The following is a 27333-nucleotide window of genomic DNA, read 5'->3' as shown; positions in this document are numbered from 1 at the left end:
ACTCGAGGACAATTTTACCAACAATGAATCTTGTCAAAGAACCATCTCAACCCAATAGCTTAAACTATTAGGTGAGGTCTCAAGATATGATTTATATTATTATCTAACACACCCCCTCAAGTGAAAGCCTTTTGGGTTTGAAACTTGCACAAGCCCGTGCTTAATTTTTATCAAATAAATGAGGATGGTGAGATTTGAACTCGTGATCGCTTAGTCATCAAGGCCATACCATGTCAAATAACCATCTCAACCCAATAGCTTAAATTGTTAGGTGAGGTCCCAGTATATAATTTATATTATTCTCTAACAGATTTTAATCCTACCACTTTCCATTAAAATTGCAAAAAGAAAAAAGAAAAAAGAAAAATAGAGAGGGCGATTATAAATCTTATAGCTAGACTTAATCCACACAAAAATCTCATGTTCAAGGCCTAGTTCTAATTAAGTTGTACTGCCTATATATAATTTTTAGAAATTAGAGTTTTGATCCAAGCATTCTCATTCCATTAGACGAAAAACATGTCGTTATGATTGTCCTTGGTTAATGTTTCAATAAAAAAAAATAGATATAAAAGAAATATATATGTTTATTTAAATGTACAGTAATAAAAATATAAAATAAATTTATCTCTCCAATCATTTTAAAATGAATTTTTATCTTCTTAAAATATATATATATATATATATATATATATATATATATATATATATATATATATATATATATATATATATATAACATGTCTCGTTACCTCAAAATTTTCTATCTCAAAATAATAACAAAACATCATCATCAAAAGGATGCACGGGGAAATGGTGTGTGGCTACAAGGTTCTATGTCAAGTCGTCGGGGATTGTCATTGTACTACATCTTGATTTGGTTTAGAATGAAGAAGATTTGCATCTTGCCTGTAGCTGTTAGTTCGAAATAAATTGAAGCAGGAAAAAAAAACCCTAAAACGTGGATTGGGACTGTGATTGATTGGAGAAGCTGCACCTCCCAAAAGAGGTGGGCAGGTGAAAATTATTGTGATCCACGACTAAGACACTAGACGAGGAAGGTTTTCATTTTATATTTGGCAATGTGTTTGAAAAGCATTTTAAAAAATTTTGATTTTTTTTGTTTTAAATTAATATATTTTTGATGTTTTTAAATTATTTTTATGTGCTGATATCAAAAATAATTTTTAAAAAATAAAAAAATATTATTAGTATACTTTTCTGAATGAAAATCACTTTAAAAAGCAACCACAACCATACTTCTAAACACGTTTATTGAGCAAAAGAAAAATGAAGGGAATCTGTCTAATAGTTAAGGTTAAGGAAACATACTTAATTCTTAGTTATTAAGCTTTAAACCTTAAATTATGTTCAAAAACATGAAGATTTTCATGAATTTTATAGTTTTAATATGGATAACTTCCGATCGAATTGAGAGACCGAGTTCATGTACGTTTGAGTGGGTTATTGCCACATCACCCATGGAGGGGGTGTGTTTAATACGTTGTGAAATTAAAGATTTTTGCGTCAAGCTTGCTTTATATTTGATTTATAAATATATCTAATTCAATTTCTGATATTTTATAAAATATAAACCTGATTTATTTAATTATTTTTTACAACCGAGCTAGTTTGATAAATCTCTACATAATTTAAAATTTTTAATTTATTTGAAAAATATTATTACTATTAAGATATATTATTTTATTCTAACATACAGTGTTACGCGTATCAATAATCTATTTATCTCAATAATTTGTTTTATCATCAATCAATATCAATATTATTCTTAAAGCCGAGAACTAGCCAAAGAAAAAGAACAAATAGATCAGCATCAACTAGTCAAATATGGTTGGTGAGTTGATGACCGATGATGCTCCGTTTTTCTTTTCTTTTCTATATATATATATATATATATATATATATATATTGACGTCTTTCAATTTGAACAGAATGAAATAAAAAATTGTTGATTAATTAAAACTTCAAAGTTATTTCCACTCCCACGTCTTTGAAGCTGCTACTTTTCTCAGTGATCCCAAGAGTTCGAAGCTGCCAAACAAAAATAAAGAATAAATATAATCAGTTTTTATTTTTTAATAACTAAATAAAATTCAAATAAAAAGAAAAATAATAGAGTTAAATATAACTTAATCCATATAATTTGTCAAAATAAATTAATTACTTCACGTGGTACAGAAAAGAATTATATAGTGCTTTGATCAATGTTAGCAAAAAAAAAAAAACCATGCTTAATCTAGTAGTATTTTATTCAAGAAAATGCATTATTTTCCCGTCAAACTTTTAATCTTATTTTTTTTAGTTTTTTATTTCTTAAAATAAAAAATATTGGTAAAAAAAAACATATATTAGATGAAAACTATTAAATTATAAACGGTTTAAAAACACATGTATTGAATTCATAGCTTCCTTGACCATAATTTGTATTGAATTAACTAAAAAATTAGGCATCTTTACCTTGTTTTGAGATAATCCAATCCTTATCCTGGCCCAAAGCCCAGAAAAAGTATCCACCCAAGCCTCGAGACCTTGCAAACTGGACCTTCCAATCAATGGTTATGGAGTCATCATACCCAACCCAGAAGCCGCCAGCATAAGAGTAGTAGGACACAGTTTGTCCATCAAAATTGACTATAGCATTGTTCTCCTTGTTAAATTCAAGAACCTGATAATAATCCAAGATCCCGTCTTCAGGTCCTTTCCCTACAGCTCGTGCTCCAATTCCATTAACATTCGGATCCAAGAGCTTCCACGTCCGGCCGTATAACGGGAGGCCCATCACTAGCTTTTTCGGCGAAACACCGGCTTGGATCCATGATCCAATGCCAGAACTTGTGCTAACATTGCTCTTTGGGTCATATAATGCTGCATTTGGTCCTGTGAAATTCTCCCATGTACCATGGTAATCATAGCACATTGGATTGATCCAATCAACATATTTATTGATAGAATCAGCAGGGTAGGATCTGGGCAGACCATATGTAGTGAATTGCGAAGAGTAATAGACCGCAGCAGTTAGTAACAAACGTGGTTTGCCACTGGCGCTAGCTTCATGGACCAATGCTTCGTGCCATTCTTTAACTAACAAAGCAAGGTTGATCATTTCCTGATCATTAGCAGGATATTCCCAGTCCAGGTCCAGACCATCAAATCCGTATGTTCGAGCCACTTCGATGGTTGAATCGATGAAAACTTTCCGTGTTTCTTGGGCACCGGATAGGTTTGCGAATATGAGTGCAATAGCATCACTCCCCCCACCCATGGATAGTAGGGTTTTTACGGGCGGATTTCGGGTACGTAGGTTTTGAATGAAGCCGGGTATTTTTTGTTGGTCGAATGGCGTGACATTAAGCTTGAATGTCACGGGGTCAGGCAAGAGGAACGCATAGAAAATGTGGGTGAAATATGAAGTGTCAATGGAGGAGGCTTCAAATCCATCAAACGAAGGCCAATATGCTCCTTTAATTCCTTTATGATCCGGTGGTGAAGGGTATGGTTCTGGTGGTGCAGGAACTGGGGGGTAGGAAACAGGACTCGCGGCGGGTGTAGGTAATGGAGGAGAAGAAGCAGGTACTCCCGGATAAGTAGGCACTGCTGAGGGACTTGGAACCGAGTAGGAAGGTGCGGCGGGGATGGGCAGATAATAAGCAGGACTTGGGGCGGGCTTCATAGGATGAGCAGTCTGGGGAGGATAAGAAGGCGTGGCGGGTACTGTCAATGGAGGAGGCTTCAAATCCATCAAACGAAGGCCAATATGCTCCTTTATATTAAAAGATAATCTAAAATAGTTGTATCGCATCAGAACTCTTTCATAACTTAGAATTCCTTAAACCAGAGGTTCTACTGCTATCAAGTGGACCGAGCTGCAACTCTGGAAGTCATTGGTTCACATCCAATCATTTCCCTTTGTCATAATCCAATTCTTACCCCTTCCAAAAACAAAAGAATTTGCATCAAAATATTTTAGACACAAAAGTTGATTAGATTCTTAAAAGAAAGATAGTTGTTCCCAAATGAAAAAATAAAATAAAAAGAAGAACACAAATATTAAGGATTAAATCAAACAAATAATGAATTCTCAAAAAGCCAGGAACGGGCAGAGCAGTTACAAAAATTAGGGATAATTTTCGATCGAAAAGAAGAGCGCTTCCCAATCACAGCATCAAACACCCCTCTGCTTGCTCAAGGAGGATGTATAAAATGATTTTCCCTGCATACATTTATACATGGGAGCCATAAGGTGGAAACTTCCTTGTGCAGGAATTTATTTGTCTTGGTCATGATCGAAGATTTCTTACGTTAATGGACACGTACAAAGAAGATAGACAGTTGCGTCTGAAGAGGTGTAGAATACCATGGTCTTAATTTGGGTTTCAGCTATGGCGATGCTTCCCATGATATTTGGAACAACATTCATGTTTTTTTCTTAATTTTGTTACATCCTTCTTCCGTCTCTTATCAATCAACAGAATTGGAATGATATTTAGACAGTCGTTTGCTGTTGGTTAGAAAGGAGATTAGGAGCATTCTTGGCACTTCTTTGAACTGATTTTATTTTGTTTGTGGAAATTTATTTCTCTCTATTAAGCTCTGTTCAACATGATCAGTGGAAAATAGTAGTAATTCTAAATCAATTTATAAAAATCATGCCAAAAAGAATTATAATCTTTCTGTTGGGATTTGCCGTGAGTAATTTTGTATATATTTTAATGTATTTTTAAATAAAAAATATTTTAAAAAACAACCTAAATCTAGTGGGTTTTTTTTTTTGCATATTGACTAGAAAATTTGTATATATTTACTTACGTAGTACAAAGAAGATGATGGAATATTGCATAAAATTGTGTAACTTTTTATTCTATTTATTTAAGTATTTAAAATTTGATTTTAATGTTTTATTTTTTGAAGGATTGAGATTGAAAAATATTGATGTGATCAAGATGCATTGACACGTGGTAAAATAATCCCATAAAAAAATTAATTTTTTTATAAAAAATAGTTGCCAGGAATTATAAAAAAAAAAAAAAAAAACAAAGTAAACTAATCACACCAAAGTTTTGCTGATCCCATGAATTTATTTTTGCAAATCTTGTACTATTAAAAATCCTATGAAAATTTTTATGGTGCTTGATAAAATCTTATATGCTTGTAATTTTTTATGTGTTGATATTTCTTGTTCTTTGTATATTCTTGAGACTTCAAGGTGCTTGATAAAAACAATTAAATTAGAGACTAATTTGATTAAAATTTAAATTTGTACCGTAAAAAACAATTAAAAGAAGCACCAAAATAGGAGCCAACCTTTTTAACAGGCTCCATCTACGGTGGATTAAATGTTATGTTCAACTTTCAATGGATTGGTTTGTTAGATATGCTCATGTTGAATCTGGACAGTCATAATTAAACAGTCATCTTCTTTCTTTCTTTGTACTTTAATTTGTACAAACCAAGTTAGCCTGAAAAATAATAAGATAAAAGTGTGGAAAATATTTGTTTTTATTAATTAAATTTTGTGTGTGTACACCGTAAATTCTTTACCAAATAATACTTGAAGACTTGAATCGTCATGAGTAAGAGATTTGGTGCTTTGCAAGAACATGTAGGTGAAGACCTGACATGTTTTTGCAACGTGTAATTTAAAGATTTGTGCAATATTTGATGGCTTCTTTGATTTATCTTTGAAGTATTGAAGGTAAACCCTGCAGGATATCAGGCTTAATTCAATAGATCTTCGATATGATCAAAAGCAAGCTTGGAAGCTTTTCTGCATAGCTTCTGCACTTAAGGAGCTTGTCTTACTTATTTGTTTCTTTTTTAAGAGGGAAACCCTCTATAGACCCGGAGGAATAAATATGGAATTTCAACATGACAAATGACGTTATTTGATCTTTCAGGACGAGTTTGGTTTGAATATTGTGGAAATTTAATTTGTTCATCAATATTGTACGGTCTTTGTGTTGGCATTTGGATTGTTTATTACTCTCCAAAAAAACTATGTAGCATGAAGGTAATTGATACAAATGAAGGTAATAAATTGCATGATTCATGACATTCACCAAGTTCATCTAAATGAAGCTTTGGACGGAATATCTAACACAGACAATAACTCCTCTTGAGGGGAGGGGGACGCTATTGCCAGCTGAGCCATTGGCGATGACTTGACAAGTTGTTTTTCACAAGACGGCCAGGTATACTGTAAAAATTCAGCCAATATCATTTCTGTGAACCAGTATATCTTCCAATTCCATCGTGCTGAATAGCTTTGGCAATGGAGGCCAACGAGTTGTAAGCTCTGTAGAAACTTGTCGCATTGTTGGCCGATGATGGGGATCGGTCTGCAAGCAAGCAAATGCTAGTTTTGCAACATGTGCCACACCTTTCCCAGGTTTGATTTCAGGAGGCGGGAGGCGCTGGTCTAAGACATCCTTCAAGAGTGTGTTGTGACCGAATGGTGATGATGATGAGGAGGTGGAAGCAGATAACATCAGAGATGAGATGAAATCGCCAGGATGCTTTCCCATCATTACTTCCAATGTTACAACTCCAAAGCTATACACATCACATTTTTCATCCACTTTCATTGTGTATGCCAGCTCTGCAAACGAGACTGGTCATGCTATATTTGCAAAAATAATTTACTGCACCTATATGCAGTATTGCATTTCCTAATTGCGTTTGTGCTAAAATAAAAACCAGCTACCAGTATATGTTATGGCATTTTAGCTGGAAATCTAGTTAATATGAATCAAAAAGTACTTCAAAATTGCTATATAAATTGCGAAACTGAGGGTGCACTCAATTTTATTTACAACCTATGAATAGAGCCATACTTCGGGTTTCATTTCTAATCTAGAAAAGAACTTTAGAAAGATTACCGAAGCATTTCCAATATGCAAGCAATGTCAGCAGGCAAGAACAGAATCTGCTGACAAGGAAAACATATTTTACCTGCGGAGCATGTTGCAACTGATCATTTGTTTTCAAGTAATTTCGCTTTCAGCATAATGTTACAGAATTAGCATAACGACCTTAGGATCAGTTTCGGATTAATCAATCATAAATGCATATTCTTAGTGATTGGTTAAAATTTTTCAGAAAGTAAACTAACCTATTGTAGAAGGTGATATATATTGAATCTTAACTACGTACCTGGAGCTGTGTACCCAAAGGTGCCAGCAAATGATGTCCAATTGGATGAGTCAGGCATTAAGAGCCTAGCGGTGCCGAAGTCAGAGACATGAGCCTCATATTCTGAATCCAAAAGAACATTGTTGCTGGAAATGTCTCTATGAATAATCGGAGGAGAGCAGTCATGGTGCATGTAGGATAAAGCATTGGCAACGCCTTTGATAAGGTTTATCCTTTTATCCCAATCCATGTTTGCTGCTTGGTCCTCGTCGTTCAATACCTTTCTTAAACTTCCCCTTTCCACAAATTCATATACCAAAAATGAGTGTTTGGCATGCGAGCAGAAACCATACAGCTTCACAATATTTCGATGCCGTATACACATTAAGACATCAATCTCGCTTCTAAAAGCTTTCAAGGTGGTCATCTCAACTTCTGCTGTTTGGTGAAACTTCTTCACGGCAAGGACTTGTTCTGATGGAAGTACAGCTTTGTAAACTACCCCATACCCTCCTGTACCAATGCAATATTTGGAGTTGAATTCCTCAGTAGCCTCAATGATGTCCTCGTAGCGCAGTTCCCCACCAAGGCACCATCTCGCGGGAACATCTCTTTGTGGTGTTTCCATTAACCTTTTCTTTCTTCTTCTTTGGAAAAAGATAAGAAAACCTACCATCAGGCCCAACAAACCACCCAGCAGAGAAAATACAGTAAAAAAGACAACTTTGGGGCCCTTCTTGTGCACAGTTTTGTTTTTCTTGAGAGCTGCACAAGCCTCCAAACCAGTAGCATTGCCACACAGGTTGGTGTTGTTACGAATTGCTTCAAATGGTGCCTCACGAAAGGCTTTGGTGTCAGGAATGGGACCCTCTAACTTGTTATAGGATACATCCACTTTAGTGAGGCTTTGCAGTTTACTAAAACTGGTTGGAATGAGACCAGACAGCATATTATGGGAGAGGTTTAAAACCTCTAGCCGCTGCAGCTGTCCAAGCTCTGGCGCTATATCTCCCATCAGGGAATTCCAACTGAGATCAAGACTTTGAAGAGAGTATTGTAAAGACCCCGTCTCAGCAGGAATAATCCCTGTGAATCTATTCTTGCTCATATTCAAGAATATCAGTTTTGAGCACTTGCTAAGCTGTTTAAGAATCGTTGCACTAAAATTGTTCGCGGCCAGGCCAAGCCTTTCGAGATCAGATAGCGATGCGACATCGAATGGAATATCACCTGAAAGTTTGTTATCGTTGAGTTCTAGTTTAATCAACTTTAAATTTCCCAATTCTTTTGGAATTCTCCCAACTAGTTGATTTGATGAAAGGTCAAGAGCTTGTAGACGAGTTGCCTTTCCAAGAGCAGCTGGTATTTCTCCAGATATTTTGTTTCCAGAAATTCTGAAAGTTGTCAGATTGTTAAACTGCTCCCATTTCCATGAAAGTTCACCATGCAATTCATTATCACTCAAATCCATGTAGTACAAATGGGGATGTGTGCCAAAAGCTTCAGATATGTTTCCATTAAGTTGGTTTCTCTCAAGTCTGAGTCTCACCAAACGGCTGCAATTTTTCAAGCTTTTCGGGATAGGTCCCGTGAAATAATTGTCCATCGCACCAAAATATGAAAGCAATCCACCAAGGCACACATCTTGTGGTAGATTTCCAGACAATCTATTAGAACCTATTTGTAGAAAAGACAAATGTGTAAGATTGTTCATTTCTGGAGGAACGGGACCAGAAAGATTGTTCTTCCCAAGGGAAAGTGCAGATAAGTTTCTTAAATTGCCTAGAGATGCTGGTATTGCCCCAGTTAGATAATTAGATGCCAAATCTAAACTAGTGAGAGATTTCATATTTCCTATGGAAGCAGGGATTGGACCTTCAAAATTATTATCGGCCAAATGAAGGGTAGATAGATGTTCAAGCATTCCTACTTCCCTAGGTATGAAACCAGAGAGTTTGTTTTCGTAAAGGTAAAGAAAAGACAAGTTGCTTAAGTTTCCTATGGACGTAGGAAGAACACCACTAAGGTTGTTTTTTGAAAAATCAAGCAAATAAAGAGATACCAATTTTCCAACTTCTGGTGGTATGTTGCCAGAAATGCTATTTAAAGACAAATCAAGGATGATGAGGTTGGAAAGGTTACCTATATGGGAAGGAACTGACCCGTAGAGCGAGTTGTTGCGAAGGATAAGCTTAATCAAGTTAGGAAAGGAAGAGAATCTGAGACTATTAAGCGTACCTCTCAACCTATAATGAGACAGACTTATGTTGGTGACAATACCAGACGTGTCGCAACGGATTCCTACCCAGTTGCAAGGCCTGTCTCCGTCCCATGAAGACAGGAGAGACTGGCTTTGGTTGTAAAGACTGGCTTTCCATTTTAGAAGAGCTTCTGCTTGTTTCCTTCCATTTGCTACTTCAGCTCCAGTACCTGAGTAAGCAAAAGAAGTAAAGAAGGAAGCATAAGCAAGTAAGGAAATAAACAACAAAGGTATGGATAAAAGCAAGATTTGGGAAGCCATGGCCTTGGTGGTTTAATTTCTTATGGAGGATATATATAAAATGATTTTCCCTGCATGTGTATATATATGGGAGCTGCTGGGGGATGTATATAATTTCCTTTGGGAATTCATTTGTTTGAAGAGGTGTACTCTTTTGCCTGTCATTCATGTGATGTTTCCATGAAATTTCAAATGCGGATCTTCATTCACATGTAAGACTCATCTTTGGTCCCATTAGACCCAAGCCAAAAATTCAGTTCAAACCCAACTTACCTAATCTAGACATTTATATATAGAAAAGGTCGCGGAGCATTGTTGTCTCTCTTTTCTTTTTTTCCTTCTCTTACCATGACTTTTCTATCAAAATACCAAAGAATTCAGATCTCTTTAGACTTAAGCTTTTGAATTTTAAAGAGGGTTGAAGACGCAAGTATTTACGACTACCTTACATGTTAATTATTTTTTATTGGGGATTTGATAATTGATGGATTAAAGGAATGTTTTAGTGCTTTACAATGTTTAATATATTGATTTGATATATTAATGATTTAAGAGTTTTTAATTTATATTTTAGGGTGTTAGTTTAATTGAAACAAATTGGGTTAATGTCCGGATTATAAATTTATTGAAGAATAAAATGGTTATTATTTTTTGATTATGCAGATTTTTGATTGGCAAGTCGGGATTTTAAAAATCTCAATTAATTAATTGATCGGTTCAATTGCTGCTACCAGATAACCAATTGGTCTAATGATTTTTTATCCTTCTTTATACTCATCATTTGTTGTTTGATATGAACATGGTTTATATAACCTTTATGTTTGATCCGATATGACCATGCTTGCATTGTAAATTAATGTTATTGAACCATGAACCCTTTGCATATGATATTTGTTTGTTTGGAAACCTATGTTTCTTGTTATCTTATTAGGCCGCTGTCAGAAACTCCAGACTAACAAGAAATAGTTAATTATTTCATACTAACAGAGAGTAGTTAACCTATATACACATAGTATTTTGTTTCCTAACTCACAAGTAGGGTGTCAATATTGTGCAAATTGACCTCCCACATTTTTATATATATATATATATATATATATATATATATGTTTTGTTTTGTACTTGATTTATGTAACAATACTGACATATTTTAAAATGTATATTAGCATTTATTATAGTTATTATCTCTCCTTGAGTATTTGGACTAACCCTACAATTTATATTTTTCAGGTTTTTAGTTCAGTTAAGATAGCAGGATCTTTTGGTTGTGTTCTTTCTTCTTCTTTTTTGAGTTGGTATGCCTTGTTTATTTCTCGAGGCCATTAATTTATATTTTATTTGTTATTTATAGATACTCTACATAATAATTTTAATTATGTTTTAAATTCATTTTGGATTATTTATGAAACAGTTGGATTTTAATTTATTTATTGAAATCCTTAATTTTATGATATTTTAATTTATATTGAATTATTTTATAGTTTTTATGATATCAAACATATAAATTCTGAGGTTTAGCGTAAGCAGGACACCTTAAAATGTTATGTTTGTGTTACCGGTCATGAGATAGTTAAGGTTAAGGAAATATACTTCATTCTTAGTTATTAAGATTTAGACCTTAAATTATGTTAAAAAAAACATTAAGATTTTCATGAATTGTATAGTTTTAATATGGATAACTTCCATTTTAATATCGAATTGAGAGAGCGGGTTCATGTTTGAGTGGGTGCCACATCACCCATGGAGGGGTGTGTTTGGGCCTTGCGTAATACGTTGTGAAATTAAAGATTTTTGTGTTAAGTTCGCTAGATCCTTGGGGTGTGAGACCACGTAATATATAAGAGTTTTAAGTTTTATTATTCCACAAGAAGATTTAACAAAAATCATGTTAAAATGATTTAAAATTAATAAAAAAAAAAGACAAGTATCCTTAAATAGGAGGGAGTGTTGGTGGATATAACTAGTGGATTTGAATTCATAAGTGTATGATATTCTATAAAATATAAGCTCAATTCATTTAAAAATATTTTATGAGGTGATTGTATCAAACTCTATAATTCTATATAGTTTTTTAAAAAAATTCTACTAAAAATTATTAGCACTATATATATATATATATATATATATATATATATATATATATATATATATATATATATATATATATATATATTCTAACATGCAGCTTTAATTAATTACGCGGATGAATAATCTATTTATCTCAATAATTTTTTTTATCATCAATCAGTGTCAATATATATTATTCTTAAATTAAGCCGAGAAGTAGCCAAAGAAAAAGAAGAAATAGATCAGCATCAACTAGTCAAATATGGTTGGTGAGTTCATGACTGATGATGCTCCGTTTTTCTTTTCTTTTCTATATATATATATATATATATATATATATATATATATTGACGTCTTTCAATTTGAACAGAATGAAATAAAAAATGGTTGATTAATTAAAACTTCAAAGTTATTTCCACTCCCACGTCTTTGAAGCTGCTACTTTTCTCAGCGATCCCAAGAGTTCGAAGCTGCCAAACAAAAATAAAGAATAAATATAATCTGTTTTTATTTTTTTAATAACTAAATAAAATTCAATTAAAAAGAAAAATAATAGAGTTAAATATAAATTAATCCATATAATTTGTCAAAATAAATTAATTACTTCACGTGGTACAGAAAAGAATTATATAGTGCTTTGATAAATGTTAGCCAAAAAAAAAAACCACGCTTAATTTAGTAGTGTTTTTTTCCAGAAAATGCATTATTTTCTCGTCGAACTTTTAATCTTATTTTTTTTAGTTTTCTATTTCTTAAAATAAAAGATATTGGTAAAACAAAACATAGATTAGATGAAAAATATTAAGTTAAAAACGGTTTAAAAACACATGAATTGAATTAATAGTTTCCTTCACCATAATTTGTATTGAATTAACTAAAAAATTAGGCATCTTTACCTTGTTTTGAGATAATCCAGTCCTTATCCTGGCCCAAAGCCCAGAAAAAGTATCCACCCAAGCCTCGAGACCTTGCAAACTGGACCTTCCAATCAATGGTTATGGAGTCATCATACCCAACCCAGAAGCCTCCAGCATAAGAGTAGTAGGACACAGTTTGTCCATCAAAATTGACTATTGCATTGTTCTCCTTGTTAAATTCAAGAACCTGATAATAATCCAAGATCCCGTCTTCAGGTCCTTTCCCTACAGCTCGTGCTCCAATTCCATTAACATTCGGATCCAAGAGCTTCCACGTCCGGCCGTATAACGGGAGGCCCATCACTAGCTTTTTCGGCGAAACACCGGCTTGGATCCATGATCCAATGCCAAAACTTGTGCTAACATTGCTCTTTGGGTCATATAATGCTGCATTTGGTCCTGTGAAATTCTCCCATGTACCATGGTAATCATAGCACATTGGATTGATCCAATCAACATATTTATTGATAGAATCAGCAGGGTAGGATCTCGGCAGACCAAATGTAGTGAATTGCGAAGAGTAATAGACCGCAGCAGTCAGTAGCAAACGTGGTTTGCCACTGGCGCTAGCTTCATGGACCAATGCTTCGTGCCATTCTTTAACTAACAAAGCAAGGTTGATCATTTCCTGATCATTAGCAGGATATTCCCAGTCCAGGTCCAGACCATCAAATCCGTATGTTCGAGCCACTTCGATGGTTGAATCGATGAAAACTTTTCGTGTTTCTTGGGCACCGGATAGGTTTGCGAATATGAGTGCAATAGCATCACTCCCCCCACCCCCCATGGATAGTAGGGTTTTTACGGGCGGATTTCGGGTACGTAGGTTTTGAATGAAGCCGGGTATTTTTTGTTGGTCGAATGGCGTGACATTAAGCTTGAATGTCACGGGGTCAGGCAAGAGGAACGCATAGAAAATGTGGGTGAAATATGAAGTGTCAATGGAGGAGGCTTCAAATCCATCAAACGAAGGCCAATATGCTCCTTTAATTCCTTTATGATCCGGTGGTGAAGGGTATGGTTCTGGTGGTGCAGGAACTGGGGGGTAGGAAACAGGACTCGCGGCGGGTGTAGGTAATGGAGGAGAAGAAGCAGGTACTCCCGGATAAGCAGGCACTGCCGAGGGACTTGGGGCGGGCTTCATAGGATGAGCAGTCTGGGGAGGATAAGAAGGCGTGGCGGGTACTGCCGGATAGGAAGGGGTTACTGGTTCGGGTAGAAAATAGGCAGGGCTTGGGGATGGCGAAACAGGTTCATTATTATCCGGGGGAGGATAAGCTGGATAAGAAGAAGGTGGAGTCGGATGGGAGTAAGAAGGAAACAGTACTGATGGAAAATTGGACTCACAACTGCTAACGATAGAGCAGATGATTGCAAGAATCAAGGGGGCCAGAGTCTCTGGGCTAGCCATGGTGGGATGATATCGAGGTGAAATCAAGAGAATGGTATCCTCATGGAGCTACGAATCCATGTCGAATGAGATAGATATATAGACCACACAGTCCATGATAAAATCGAAGCACGATTTCACATTGTTGCATTTCTTGTTGGGATATCCATTTGGAGGGTTGTGTTGATATTTTCCTGGTGGATGTCATCAAACCAAATAAAGAGAGACAAAATCCAGGAGGATCAAACATGTGGAGACAAATGTAGGAATGGACAAGGCATAAGAAAGCATCGGAAGTCCCAATCTAACCTAAAATTAAGAACCTTGCTAGGGGGAAGCTACATGTGTCTTTAGATGCCTTCTATGTTAAAGAAGAAGGGAGTCATAGCTTACAAGAATTGTTTCTTTATTCTTCCATCCTTGTCTTTACTTTCAAAAAATGGGAGACCACGAACACAATGGCAGCCACTAATATCAAGTCAGTGTTTGGGAATTGTTTTTAAATGCGTTTTATTTAAGAAAATATTAAATCGAGTTTTTTTTATAATTTTAATGTATTGATATAAAATAAAAATATTCTGTGCCAATATCGTAACTATAGGTTAAAATGAATTAATTGAATAGCAAGAAAAGAAAAGAAGAGAAAAGAATGCAGGCCTTTATTTTGGGGGCGACTGATTCGTCCAAAAAGGAAAAAGACAATTCGAACCCAGATTAAATAAAATAAAAAATGCATCAACTAGATCCAAATCTTAATAGGCCTGGACTGACCTGATAATGTTGGTATTTGGGCCAACCTTGCCTTTTAAACTTCAGTCCAGAGTGTTTGGGCCTTTTTGGGCCCAATTACATTAATCAGCCGCATGTAAACAACCTTTTGTTTGGTATAGAATGAGTGTGCAGATGGCTCGCAGTAATTGAGCTCGGCCTGGCCGGGAGTTTACACTGAAAATTCATGATGTAGAACCTGATCTATACCGGGTTTTCATTTAAGGTGACTAGGCAAGTTAATTTCTGATTGATATAATTAAATTTGATTTAAATTTAATTATGTTAATTTTAAGAGATATTTTAATAAAAATAAAATAAAATTGTTTTGATTATAATTGTAAAACCCGACCCCTTAATTTTTTTAAAAAATAATTAAAACAATTTTGTTTTTTTATTGAGCCAGTGAGTTAACCTTACTTTTTGATTGGGTCAATGAGTTAATCTTATTTTTTTACTGGGTCAATCGAGGTTTTTTCTTCTTTAATATTCTTCAATCTGGACAAGTTCATATTCTGGGTCGACCTATTAAACTAATTTAGATTTTATAACTATAATTTTGAAAAAAGATTATTAATTTGGATTGATTCAACAACCCAATAAACCAAGTGCTTTTCTAGGTCAGACCTTGGGTTGACTATATTTTCGGTGTTTGATAAAGAGCATTCAGCGGAAAAAAAATTACATATGATTCAAAAAAGAAAAGGAAAAAAGCCATCAGCAGCAGTTTAAATCCTTTGAACCCAATATGGTAAGATTAATCGCTAATTTCATCCAATCCAACAAAAGAAATTACTATTTTTATCACAAAAAATCTTTTTTACGAAATGATTACAATCATTAATTAAAATTTAAGGGACCTATCGGTCGTACCCACTACTTATGTCAATTAAGAGAATTTTTTTTCATAGATAGATTAACAATTCAAGTTGAGTTAAACAATGCTTACCTTTCTTTTTCTTTTTCTTTTTCTTTTTCCTTTTCTTTTTAGAGATAGAAGGAATAACATTGTTTAATCGCTGCTTTTACTTTGTTTTTTTGTTTTTGTTTTTCTTAAAAGGACGTTGTTTGCATTAGTAGTGTGATTAGGAAAGATTCCTAACATTTACTATACTACATTGACAATTGTATTTAAAATAATAATTTTAAAATCCGACTTAAGTTGAGATTCATAACAAGGCTTATATCATAAATAACTAGAGTTAACAAAAAAAAAATTAAAACAATATTATTTTGATAAAAAAAAATCTAAATAAAAAAGTCGATAAGTTTTAACCAAATCAGACCCTAATAATGAGTTAACTCAAGTCTTTGACAAGATCATCTGAGTTTTTTTGTTTTTTTAATCTAGATCGGTTTAGGTCTCAAGTCAATTCATCCAACCTATCCGGATTTGAGAACAATGCTTGAGACTCTTGCACATTTCTTTTGTGACCTAATACAGTTAATTTGCACAGAATTACTTCAGTAAACAATATTGGGAAAGATAAAGATTTAAATAAAGGAATGTTAAAGATGAAGTGCACGTTTAGATGTTGTTATGTGATTAGGAACTTGGTTCGGTGTGCATATTATTCGGTTCGAGCTGGAAAACAGAACTGCCATAACTTTCACTGCCTTGAATTTGGCCGTGCTAGATCATATGCTAGTCAAGGGCAGAATTAGAGCTAAGAATATCTCTTTAAAGTTTAAAATGATCCCTGAGATTTCATGACCATTGGCATTCCATATAATTTTTACCTTTTTTTTATAAAAAAAAACGATTTCTTTTAGTTAAGAAAATTTATATTTCAGTCCAAGATTTTCAACTATCATATTCGTTTTTTTTTATTATTATTATTTGTGTGTTTCAATATGATCTCAAAATAAAAGGAGTCAGCATTAGTCAATGAAAAAATAAGAGATAAACTTCATCGTCAAGAGGAAAACAACTTGAATTACGTACTAGTTAAGGCCCTGAAATCACTGCTTGGTGATAAAAAAAAAAAAAAAAAAAAAAAACAAGAACGCACATGTAACAAGAAGGTTTATCTAAAAATAACCTATAGTATGTAATTATAGCTTACCAATCGAGGGATATTGTATACAAAAATAAAAGAAGTTAAGTGATTTGTTGAAGATGTGTGGTGTAAAATATGCATTAGTAAGGTAGCGTCCCGCTCTTCCAGTCTCGATTTCCTAGCTAGCTCCACCTTTGATGTTAGTATTCGAGTTATTAAAAATGCATCTACTTATGTTAAAAAAAATGAGACATGGATCCAAGTTTCAAAGAATCATCTCAACCCAATAGCTTAAGCTGTTAGGTGGTGTTCCATGATATGATTTATATTATTCTCCAACACACTCCCTCAAGTGAAAGCCCTTTGGGCTTGAAACTTGCACAGGCTCACATTACCTTGTGTTTAATTTTTATCAAATCAATAGGGATGGTGAGATTCGAACTCGTGACCGCTTGGTCATCAAGGCTCTGATACCATGTCAAATAACCATTTCAACCCAATAGCTTAAGCTGTTAGGTAGTGTCCCATGATATGATTTATATTATTCTCCAACACCAAGAAACTTATAAACATCAAGTTGTTCAAGAACAATACAAGTTGTCCAAGAACAATACTTTGAGTAAGAAAAAACCTAATTACATCCTAAATCAAGTCCTAACCTAGCTAGCTAGTGCTAATATTATTATTATAGGGCTATATATATATATATCCTGTGGAACAAGTCATGACAAGAGATATGCTTGAAAACCTACGTGCATAATGGATTTGTGGGGAGTGAAAAGAAACCTTTTTGCTGTTAACTTTGAAGTATCCAACTCTCGTTTACGTGTCCCGTATACATCTCCTCCTCTTTCTTTAGGGTTTCAAGTGTTTGGATTTAATATTTTTGGACAGACAAGAGATCTCAAAAGGAGATTTGGTTCCATTTGATTAGATGAGAGAATTGGTAATTATAGGATCATATGGCGTGCTTGTAATGTGGAAGCTAAGCCAAAGAGAGTCAAATGCCAAAACCCCACTACCTTTCTTCCTTTTTCCTTCTCTTGCTTGTGGGGTTCGGAAGAAGCTGGCTAAATGCCATATGCTTTTCATAATATATATATATATATATATATATATATATATATATATATACACACAATTATATAAAGTACCAAAGCTAAAAATCATGCTTAATTATCTCCAAGTTAATTTCTTTAGGATGCATGCATCTCATTATCGTCGTTACTGTTTTAAGATAGAAAAAATAATAGTGTATTTTATTGAGATAAAAATATATAATAAATTTATATATTTTTAAAATAAAATATGTATAAAAACACATATTTTTTTTTCTTGTCTTGTTATGGCTTTTCAAGACCGTAACCAAACGGTTAAACCAATAATACGTAAACACCACAAGATACCAACCACTAGCAAGTCTATCATAGCTTATTTGAGCCTACATGGCTCCACCTCAGCTTCCCCATTTCTTTGTCGGCCATTCGTCCATGTCCCACCACCATTCATGGCACATAAGGCCAAACTAAATCCTACTCATTCTCCTTCTCCTTCTCCTTCTTCTTTAAATAAACATACTCTATGGTATTCATTTTAAAATGATACATACTATATAATAAACTTACACCAAACTAATAAAAGTTTGCACTATAAAAGCCTTTAGCTTGTGCTATGAATAGGTCCATTCTTTAAAAAATATATGAGAATAGCCGATTCTAGGAGATGGGTTAGCTAGATACCAAGTTTACATTACAAGAACTTGTCAAATTAGGTTAGTGTGTGTTTAATATTATGGTATATGGTTTTTTTAAAAAAATATTTTTGAATTGAAAATGTATTAAAATAATTTTTTTATTTTTCAAATGAGCTCGTAAAAATTATTAAAAAACACTAAAAAAAACATCAATTTAATTCCTAAATATATTATTAAAACACAATAAAAAAAAACAGTTTAAGATGCAAAAATAAACTATGTGCAGTAAAAGTGATGGGAATAGGGTTACTCTTTACTTCAAATTTACTTCAAAGGGAGGTGAAACACACACCCTGAGTGAATCAATTAATGCTTGACAAGTGCTTGACATGACTTGACCTTTACATGTGAGTATGAGACTGAACTTTCAATTTGATCGATCAATTTACATCTGCTACAAGTGAAATATTATGTCATACAGCTAAGAATTTAAGAACTGGTGCCTCAAGTTCAAATCCCTCAACTCCAAACTACAAAAAATAATTGAACACGATGTCTCAAGTGATCATTGTCCCAACCTTGCAGGGTCCAATCAGTAGCTATCCTGGTGTTTGTTTACAATGTTAATATATGATCACCACCAGAAACATCCATGAAAAGCAGTGCCCCCACAAAAAGAAAAGAGAAAAAAGAAAGCACTTGAAGAACTAACATGTAACAGTGTGACATAGTACCCCCATGCTGATGGACCTAAAAGTACACGAGAGGGTTCTGTGATGCCTAGACAAGAAGGTCAGGTTGTCTCCCCATGATTGAGGCAAAGCACTCGAACACTCGAACACATCATAGCTTAACTCCAAACGTCTGATTGTTTGTGCATAGTTAGTATCTCAGGAATTTGTGCCTTGTGCATTAGGGTATGTGGGCAATGAGCATGCAGTCACATTGATGTGTAGGGATACTGCACAGTTGCCTCCTATAATGGGCAGACAAATGGATATAGGTACATGGTGGATTTCCTAAGGAAAGGCAAATTCTACAAGTGTGTGACAACAAGCAAACCTAATAATCTCTAATATTTTATATTGTTCAAATCTATGTAGGAAGCACTACATCCTTCCATATATGTAGCACATAGCAGTTTACTCCTGTCAAAAAAGATTTTATCCCTTTTTTGGTTTCCATACTCTACCAGCAAAGACTAGTTGAGGCTCAGAAAGGTTTCTTTCCTATGGAATCACTGGTTAGGAAAGAGTCGAGTTTCTCTGAAGCTTCAAGCATTTCAGCATCAGAGGGTCCTCCACTGAAGAGGTGGTCAAGTGAGAATGAGCAAGGAGTTGTAGAAGGAGTGAGAGATCACCAAGAAGAAGCTAGGCCAACTCTCCAAACAGATCCAGAGCTAACTGCAAGTGATTCAAATCAGTGGTTCAATCGAGAGCTCAACCTTATTGGCAGCTTCAGCAGCATGGATTCATCTAAAACTTCACCAGAAACTCCTCAAGGTACTGATGCGGAGCAAAGGGTTTTCTCATGCAATTATTGCCAAAGAAAATTTTATAGCTCACAAGCGCTTGGAGGACACCAAAATGCCCATAAAAGAGAAAGGACTCTAGCTAAAAGAGGGCATAGATTAATAGGGAGTCAATTAGCTGCTTCAATTGCAGCCTATGGACACCCTTATTTCCACCACCATCATCATTCAAGCATGGCTTCTCTTCCTCTCCATGGTAGATCTCTTGGAATTCAAGTACACTCAATGATCCATAAGCCTTCTCACCTATCATCTTCTATTGGATTCGGAAACATGTATGGACATGGCAGCTGGTCTAGGCCCCCAATGGATCAACAACCAGGTATAGGAAAATTATCAATGGAGAATTATTACATGAATATTGCAACAGCATCATCGCGTGCCGGTGTGGGTAGGTTCAACTTAGAGAGGACTAGTACTGTAGGTTCTCCAGCAGACTCTGGAACTGGTAGGTGGATAGGCAGTGGTCATTTGAAGACTAATCAAGATGATCATATTCAGAAGCTTGACTTGTCCCTCAAGCTCTAAAATGTATTTTCTTTCTCTTTTGTTCACACTTGATTTTATCAACACGTGTCTATGTAAATTTTGGTTATAGAAGTGCTATATGATTGTTGTTTTTTTCTTTAGGATCTGTTTCCTTCATCCTTCTTTGATTGCAGTAGTTCATGTTGTTCTGTGCCTCAATCTCGTGAGAGCATAGTGGCTAGTATTTTGTTTGTCAAGCTCGAACTCGAGCCTTTTTAAGATTAGACTATGGATGCGATTCGATCCAGAAGACACACAAGTTTGTACTTATTCTTGAGCATCTCTTTCTCTCCCTCTACCTCAGCCCTAGCAACGTACAGTATCAGTTGTGTGCATAAAGTCTCCAAGCAATCAGTCAATTAAGAGTATTTTATGCTTTCTCATGAATCATGTGGTGTTTTTAATCTAGGGTTATTCACTCCTAGCATTTTCTGATAAGTTAAGACACAGACACTTGAAACCCACTTCAGGGTCACATCTACAATATCCAGTGGAAGAGAATTCAACCAGACTAGATTGGACAAGACTATCCCATGAGCCGTGATGACTCAGAAAAATCTGACTAATGGGACTAAACAAAAGCAAAAGCTTTTGTTTTTCTTGCTCCATATGCTCACCAAATATCAATACAACGGAAATTACCATATCCAATCTAGTTCAGTCTAGTGTATCCAAAGTTGCCTCAGAGATGCAAAACATGGTTGAATACATTGGTTAATGTTTAGTTAATGCCTCGAGACAGAAAAGATAAAAATAGTGGAGATCAGTATTTTCAATAAACATATGAAAACTCATTCTAAAACTTTCACAAAAACAAATTTATTTTATATTTATATTTCGTCTTTTTAAATTAACACGTTTCTATCTCTCTCTTCTTCTTCTTTTGTTATGGGACATTAAGCAAATGCAACCGGCAACGCTATCACATGACTACAGTAGTATAGTTATCATGGATTTCATCCTGCCTCAATAGAAAGTAAGCACAAAATCTTGCATATGGTGACAACCAAGACTTGGAAGATCTGACATTGCTTACAAGAAATGATATCAAATTAGGCATTATAGGAAAGCAAGCTTATGAGTAGGATAAATTGTATTTATATGCATTTTTTAGTAGAGGGTTAAGCTTTTTCTTTGTCATTTACAGTTTTTGATCGAGACTTTCTCCATTAGCTAAGAACCCTAAACAGACTGTATGTTTGTCCTTTTCCAATTACCGTGTAAGATGTCTCTTTCACAAACTGATCACTAAATCTAGAGAAGATTTGATTGTACGTTAATATAACCTATAGTCAGCTCACATTGCATCACATTGAACACAGTTTCCTTCGAAGAATAATGCATGCCCTGTTTTAAGGGCATAACAAGCTGAAACAGGCAGCACCATGCAATGAAGTTTTTTTTTGGTTTCTTCTAAAATCAAGTCAACTGGTTGGCAGGCATTACCTTTCAAGTTTCCAATTTATTACATGGAGTTTAGATCATCCATCTCTTAAAAAAGTCAGCGATCTAGAAACTAGATTAAAACCGTTTCATGCAGAAACAAGAAATCAGGTCTTGCCTGCTTGGTTCAGCTACCACCATTCTTACAAGATTAAAAGTTTCGAATATCATATTGAGCAAGAAGTGTGGAGAAGAATCAAAGGCCATCATGTTTCCTTGAGTTTCCTACCAAAATTAGGTGCAAACAAGAAGGGATCATGAAATTGATACTCGGGCTTGTTTCTCCTGCCCTTTTTTCACCAAGAAGTTGGGCAACTGGCACCAACTTTCAATCTGAACTCAGAAGAACCATTCATACCTCGTCGGGTCGGGCAATCACCCAAAATAGATGGTGTTGATCTAGGCAGTTTTGGTTGCTTCGAAATTATCAAGGCTAACCAGTGACAAATAAAGATCTAAAACACTACAGCCACCCTCTACCCTTAATTTGAGCACACAATCATAGAACAGTTTGTTCAATTAAGAGCAAGACTTACTATGTAAACCCAATTCATCACCATCTCAACATTGCTTACTGTTCTCAACTTTATATCACAATCAAATTCATTTTACCTGATTCTGCCACAAGACCGTAATATGACAACTACCTAACATCAATATTTTCTGGACAAATTAACAGCAGTACCATTTTGCTTCTTTCAAAACAAGCAAATATAGCAACCTATCCTGTTAGAAAATTAGCAAGAGAAGAAAAGGTGGCCGGCATGATGTTATGGAAACCTGCCTGTGAATTACTAGATATTACCAAAATAAAATTTGACAAAAGCAATATCAGTCTTCAATTTCACTTGTCAGTATTCAATTTCACTTGTCACCTAATCACCAACTTGATAATAAAAATAAAAAAATGTTTGAGCATGTTCAAGTACAATAATTCACCACAATGTGCCAAGAGCAACACAAATTTGAATACAGCTTTTATCCCATCACTATGTTAGGCTTAACAAGCCCAACATCCATATTCATCGTGGCCTCGTGTCTTGCTACAAAAATCAAACATTTTTATTGAAAACCAAATCTCAGTTGTGTCCCTCTTGTGGGCACTTCAAAGGTTGTAGAGGGACTGTTCCTTGAAAGTATATCAGGACTGGAAGCAAAAAGTAAAGGATTAGAGGAAAAAATACAAAATGAGCAGATAAAAGGAAGCGTGTCAACTGGGAATTGAGTCAAGCACATTGTTCGGCCAAGCAATTGAAACATTGGCGATTGGCGTCGCTGTAACTCAAGTCCAATACGGTTGTTCAGAAATGAAGAGAGTGTCATTGATTCTAACCATAAGATGTGAAAGAACATTGGTTAGCACCAAACTGTAAACCTTTTGCTCAACATGCATCTAAGATGAAGAAAAATGATGCAAGGAAATCATAGTTTAGGTCCTAAAAAGAACCAAGACTACAGCTATTAAATTGTTATCTCTAGTTCCCATCTACTTATCTCTGCTCTCTAATAGTTCCATCTTTCAACTTGTCTCGCCAAGTCATCATAATGGCATGAATATTGCAATGAACCCTCCCTAAGGAATCCTTTGATTTCCTGAGTTTTATTTCCTTCATCTCTGAATCTTTGATTACCACCGTTAACAACAATTTTCAAGCCTTTTGAGTTCAGTCAAAAAACCATAAGTTGAGTCCATAATGCGTGGGAAATTTTACACCACGAGACCCTCCAAGGTGATGGTGCTCTGTAATGAATCTCTATAATAATGCTGGTCAGCCAGTCATTAAACATGCTAATTTGAAAAGGTGAAAAAAATCAAGCAGTTCTTGATTCCAAGCTCACCAGCTCACAGCGAAAAATCAAAATTCTCATTTGTTGGGTTTGAGCTACCCTCAGTTATGGTTATTACAGAAGTTATTTCCCCATTTCCATGTCCAACAATAAAGACTCCATAACCTAAGTATCACACTGCCCATAATGTCCTCTGTTATGTAGACACTTTCTGCAAGTAGAGTTCAGAAGTTCATGTTTCCACACTTCTACTGGCAAGAAAGAGAGAGAAGGAGATGCATAGTGGCTATGTAATAAGAAGGAAAGTATTTCCTGCAGCTTTTCAGCAGTATGACTCTCAGCAGTATGACTCTATCATAAGAAGCTTACCTATCAGAACACCTTAAAGAGTCATTGGTCAGGAATCCTAGAATAGAATTTCATTTTCATGCTACTGCATACTGAATAACAGTCTCCTGAGTTTTTCAAAAAAATGAACAAACCTGTCTCATAAAGAGCACCATGAAAAACAACCCTCTGTTTTTCTACAAAAGATTTGACCTTTCCAAACCACTGAATAAGTTCAATCCTATGCTTATTCAGCATATATTCATGCAAGAAGAAAGAAAGCTCATCATTTACCCCCCCTTGCCTCCAAGTACTCACGAAGAGTCTTCTGAAGCTCTCTCTTCAACTTCCAGAAAAAACAAAGCATTTAATCCAAACTCAAGCCAGCTAGCCAAACCCTGATTGTAAAACAAACACAAGCACCACAATCATCAGGAAAAAAAATATCATACCTGAAATCAGGTCCCATAAAAGGCCTACCCAACATCTTCTATGCCCAAGCAAGTAAACTTTCTGAATCTCCAAATGATCAGGCCACGCTGAGCACAAAAACTCCAACTTTTCACCACCATCCCCTCTGGAAATATCAACAATCACACTGATGTGAAGACGCAAATCTTCATCAGAGGCAACATCTCCAAGTTTTGGAACAGTTACATATCCATCAAACATTGAAGCTTCAAGTTTAATATCTTCATTATCATCCACTGCTCTCCTGATCGATCTTCCACCGTAAATGAATGAAACCTCGTCTCTGGCTACATAATCCAAATAATAAAACCAATCACCATCAACACAACAAGTCACATGATTACACAACTATAAAGTTCACTACTTTTTTGCTTCAACGTGAGAAATTAAACATCTAAATAATAATCACACCCATAAACAACACTCCACCATGAACCCATCTTTTAATTTCAATGGAGGATCAAAAAAGATAACTACTTCACTATCAATATAACAATTCCACTTACATAAATTACACAACTAAAGCTCATTACTGTCATGCCTCAATTCTTTAAGAAAAAACTTAATCTTCTAGATAAATTACAAGAGTAAATAAAGAATTATTATGAACCAATTTTTCGTTTAAACTTGAAGATCCAAACAAGCAACAATTTAACAATTCAAGTCTAGTCTTTCCATTTTCATTTCTTCATCTCCTCGGAAACCAAACGGAACCCAACAAGCATTCATTAACAAACAGTTATAATAATAACAACAAAAGAGAGATTTAAAGATGGTAGGTACCTGATGAGGAGGGGCATATTCAGACTGGTAATTGATTTCCTTACTGAAGATTCTGAGAATGTTAGCTTCGAAATACGATATGTATGGTAATTTTGTTGTCAGTTGAGTAAGGTATGGAGGATTAGAAGAGAAAGGAAGATGTGATGGCATTTCTTGATTGGTGGAGAAGTTATGAAGCAGAAGAAGAAAGAAGTGTTCTTGCTGCTGGCCGAATTAAGCGAGCCATCGAGGGGAAGTTTTCGCAAATGGAGAATTCGTGGGGTTTAAGGAGTGGGTTTTTAGAGGGAGTGAGCGGCATTTTTTTATTTTTTATTTTTTATTTTGTTTTTACATTTCTTCACGTTTTCTTTCGATGACTGGGAATTATGGGCTGGGCCTATATCGTTGATGGGTTTTTTTCATTTTACCCCATCTGTCCATCACTCCATTTTTTAGTAAGCCCATCTCATGTAGATGTCTACTTGGAAAAGAGCATGGATCATTGGGTCGATTAATTCATTTCATGCTTAATAAAATATAAGACATATTTTTTATTTTATTTTTATTTTTATTCGAGTATTTTCATATTTTTTTAAAGAGTGAGACTAATCACATTCGGGGTTTGTAGCTGGCCCTTTTAATAAGTGCACTTTTTAAAAATCAAACTTGTGTTCTCATTCTTGTAAGGATATAGCGGTGTTTTAACTGTTAAACCAACACTTTATTGGTAAAATATAAAAGATATGATTAAAGTAATGTTTGATTATTGTTTTGAAATAAAACAATTGATGGAAATATGTCTCTTTATATTTTTTTATTTTAAAAGTTATATAAATTTACTTTAAAATTATAAATATATTTATTTTATATCTTTGTTATTTTAACCGAATATGTTTGTCATCAATGCATCCTACGTTTCTATTTAAATACAAAAACCAAACCGTATAAATAATCTTTCGAAGCATTATCATGGAGCACCGCTCTAGCTTTCAAACATGAAAAATAACAATGATTTATCGCCCTGAAACTTTGAAAATTTAGAATAATTAAATTATTTATTTTCTTTTTAAAATTGGGTGTTGCTATCAATAGTCTATTCAACATGCTATCAATTTCTGCGGACTCTATTCCTCGGTGCGTTAGATATTTTTATTTTTTATATAAAAAAAATTATATATGTATATTTTTAATGCATTTTTGCAATTCAAAAAATTTAAGTTCAAATAAAAACATTTATGTATATATATAATTAAATAAATTGAGAATTATGCGTACGAAAAAATAAATAATTAATTAATTAATTATTAACGATATTTAAAAATAAAACTTGAAAAATCAAAAGACAAGTGCAGATCAAGATATTTAATTTTGAAAGACGAGATATTTACCCGGTTATGTTTGTTAAATTTATTTATTAAAATAATTTTTTTATTCAAGCAAATAATAATAAAAATAGAGACACAAATTAAATTGATCGAGTAAAATAAAATGAGAAAGAAACACCATATAAAACTGCACATATTAGAAATATTATTTGAAAATAAATTTTTTTATTTTCAAAAATAAAGTTCATGCATACAAAAGTAAAAAAAAAATTATAGATGAATCAAAAAAACTCTTTAAATTTAAATATATAACTAAAAAAATAATTATCATTTAAAATAAACTCTCCAAATAAATGAAAGAAAGAAGGGGTACCGGTTTAAATATAAATTAAAAAATAATAGATAAAAAAACCATAAAAATAATCGATTTAAAAAATGAATTAGAAAAGGAAAGTCAGGCGATGTTGAGCCTGGCTGATTTTGTCAGGGCCCCCTCGCGGCCCTTCCCTGACAAGCCCATGCAACTAGGCCCTTAAGTTTTTTTTTTTTTTTTGTAAAATATTCAAATGACGTGTCATGTGGTTTACCCAGATTCTGACCACTATGGTGACCGGAAACTTAGGACTTAAGTTTTTTTTATTCAAAAACTTGTTGTGACTCGAAACATCTATAAA

At 34.3% G+C, this 27333-nt stretch overlaps 4 protein-coding genes and 1 long non-coding RNA gene across 7 annotated transcripts; 1 reads left to right on the top strand and 4 right to left on the bottom strand.

Moving 5' to 3' along the window:
* Window positions 1–1855: 1855 nt before the first annotated feature.
* Window positions 1856–3760, bottom strand: LOC112327829 (class V chitinase CHIT5a-like). The gene is made up of 2 exons (XM_052453771.1): window positions 2479–3760; window positions 1856–2052 (listed from the first exon to the last, which is right to left on the bottom strand). The coding sequence occupies exons 1-2, from the start codon at window positions 3758–3760 to the stop codon at window positions 2030–2032; spliced, it is 1305 nt and encodes a 434-aa protein (XP_052309731.1). The 3' UTR covers window positions 1856–2029.
* A 2212-nt stretch (window positions 3761–5972) lies between these two features.
* On the bottom strand, window positions 5973–9881 carry LOC7489142 (MDIS1-interacting receptor like kinase 2). 2 transcript variants are annotated; one of them, XM_024603392.2, is made up of 3 exons: window positions 9388–9880; window positions 7171–8826; window positions 5973–6616 (listed from the first exon to the last, which is right to left on the bottom strand). In XM_024603392.2, the coding sequence occupies exons 1-3, from the start codon at window positions 9668–9670 to the stop codon at window positions 6225–6227; spliced, it is 2331 nt and encodes a 776-aa protein (XP_024459160.1). In that variant the 5' UTR covers window positions 9671–9880; the 3' UTR covers window positions 5973–6224. The 2 variants fall into 2 exon arrangements, with proteins under 2 accessions (XP_024459160.1, XP_002308696.3); XM_002308660.4 differs by having other exon boundaries at window positions 7171–9881.
* Window positions 9882–12049: 2168 nt separating this feature from the next.
* Window positions 12050–14244, bottom strand: LOC7468675 (class V chitinase CHIT5a). The gene is made up of 2 exons (XM_024603661.2): window positions 12613–14244; window positions 12050–12186 (listed from the first exon to the last, which is right to left on the bottom strand). The coding sequence occupies exons 1-2, from the start codon at window positions 14042–14044 to the stop codon at window positions 12164–12166; spliced, it is 1455 nt and encodes a 484-aa protein (XP_024459429.1). The 5' UTR covers window positions 14045–14244; the 3' UTR covers window positions 12050–12163.
* A 4992-nt stretch (window positions 14245–19236) lies between these two features.
* Window positions 19237–20644, top strand: LOC7489141 (zinc finger protein 1). The gene has a single exon (XM_024603320.2). It carries the CDS (start codon window positions 19716–19718, stop codon window positions 20541–20543), a length of 828 nt encoding a protein of 275 aa, XP_024459088.1. The 5' UTR covers window positions 19237–19715; the 3' UTR covers window positions 20544–20644.
* Window positions 20645–22801: 2157 nt separating this feature from the next.
* LOC18100703 (uncharacterized) lies at window positions 22802–25645 on the bottom strand. 2 transcript variants are annotated; one of them, XR_002982445.2, is made up of 3 exons: window positions 25356–25645; window positions 24554–24859; window positions 22802–24447 (listed from the first exon to the last, which is right to left on the bottom strand). It is a non-coding gene; the product is annotated as an uncharacterized LOC18100703 (long non-coding RNA). The 2 variants fall into 2 exon arrangements; XR_002982444.2 differs by having other exon boundaries at window positions 22802–24859.
* Between the last annotated feature and the right edge of the window lie 1688 nt (window positions 25646–27333).

Source organism: Populus trichocarpa, chromosome 6 (genome assembly GCF_000002775.5).
Source record: "Populus trichocarpa isolate Nisqually-1 chromosome 6, P.trichocarpa_v4.1, whole genome shotgun sequence".
Lineage (NCBI taxonomy): Eukaryota > Viridiplantae > Streptophyta > Magnoliopsida > Malpighiales > Salicaceae > Populus > Populus trichocarpa.
This window is presented reverse-complemented; position numbering and strand designations above follow the sequence as displayed.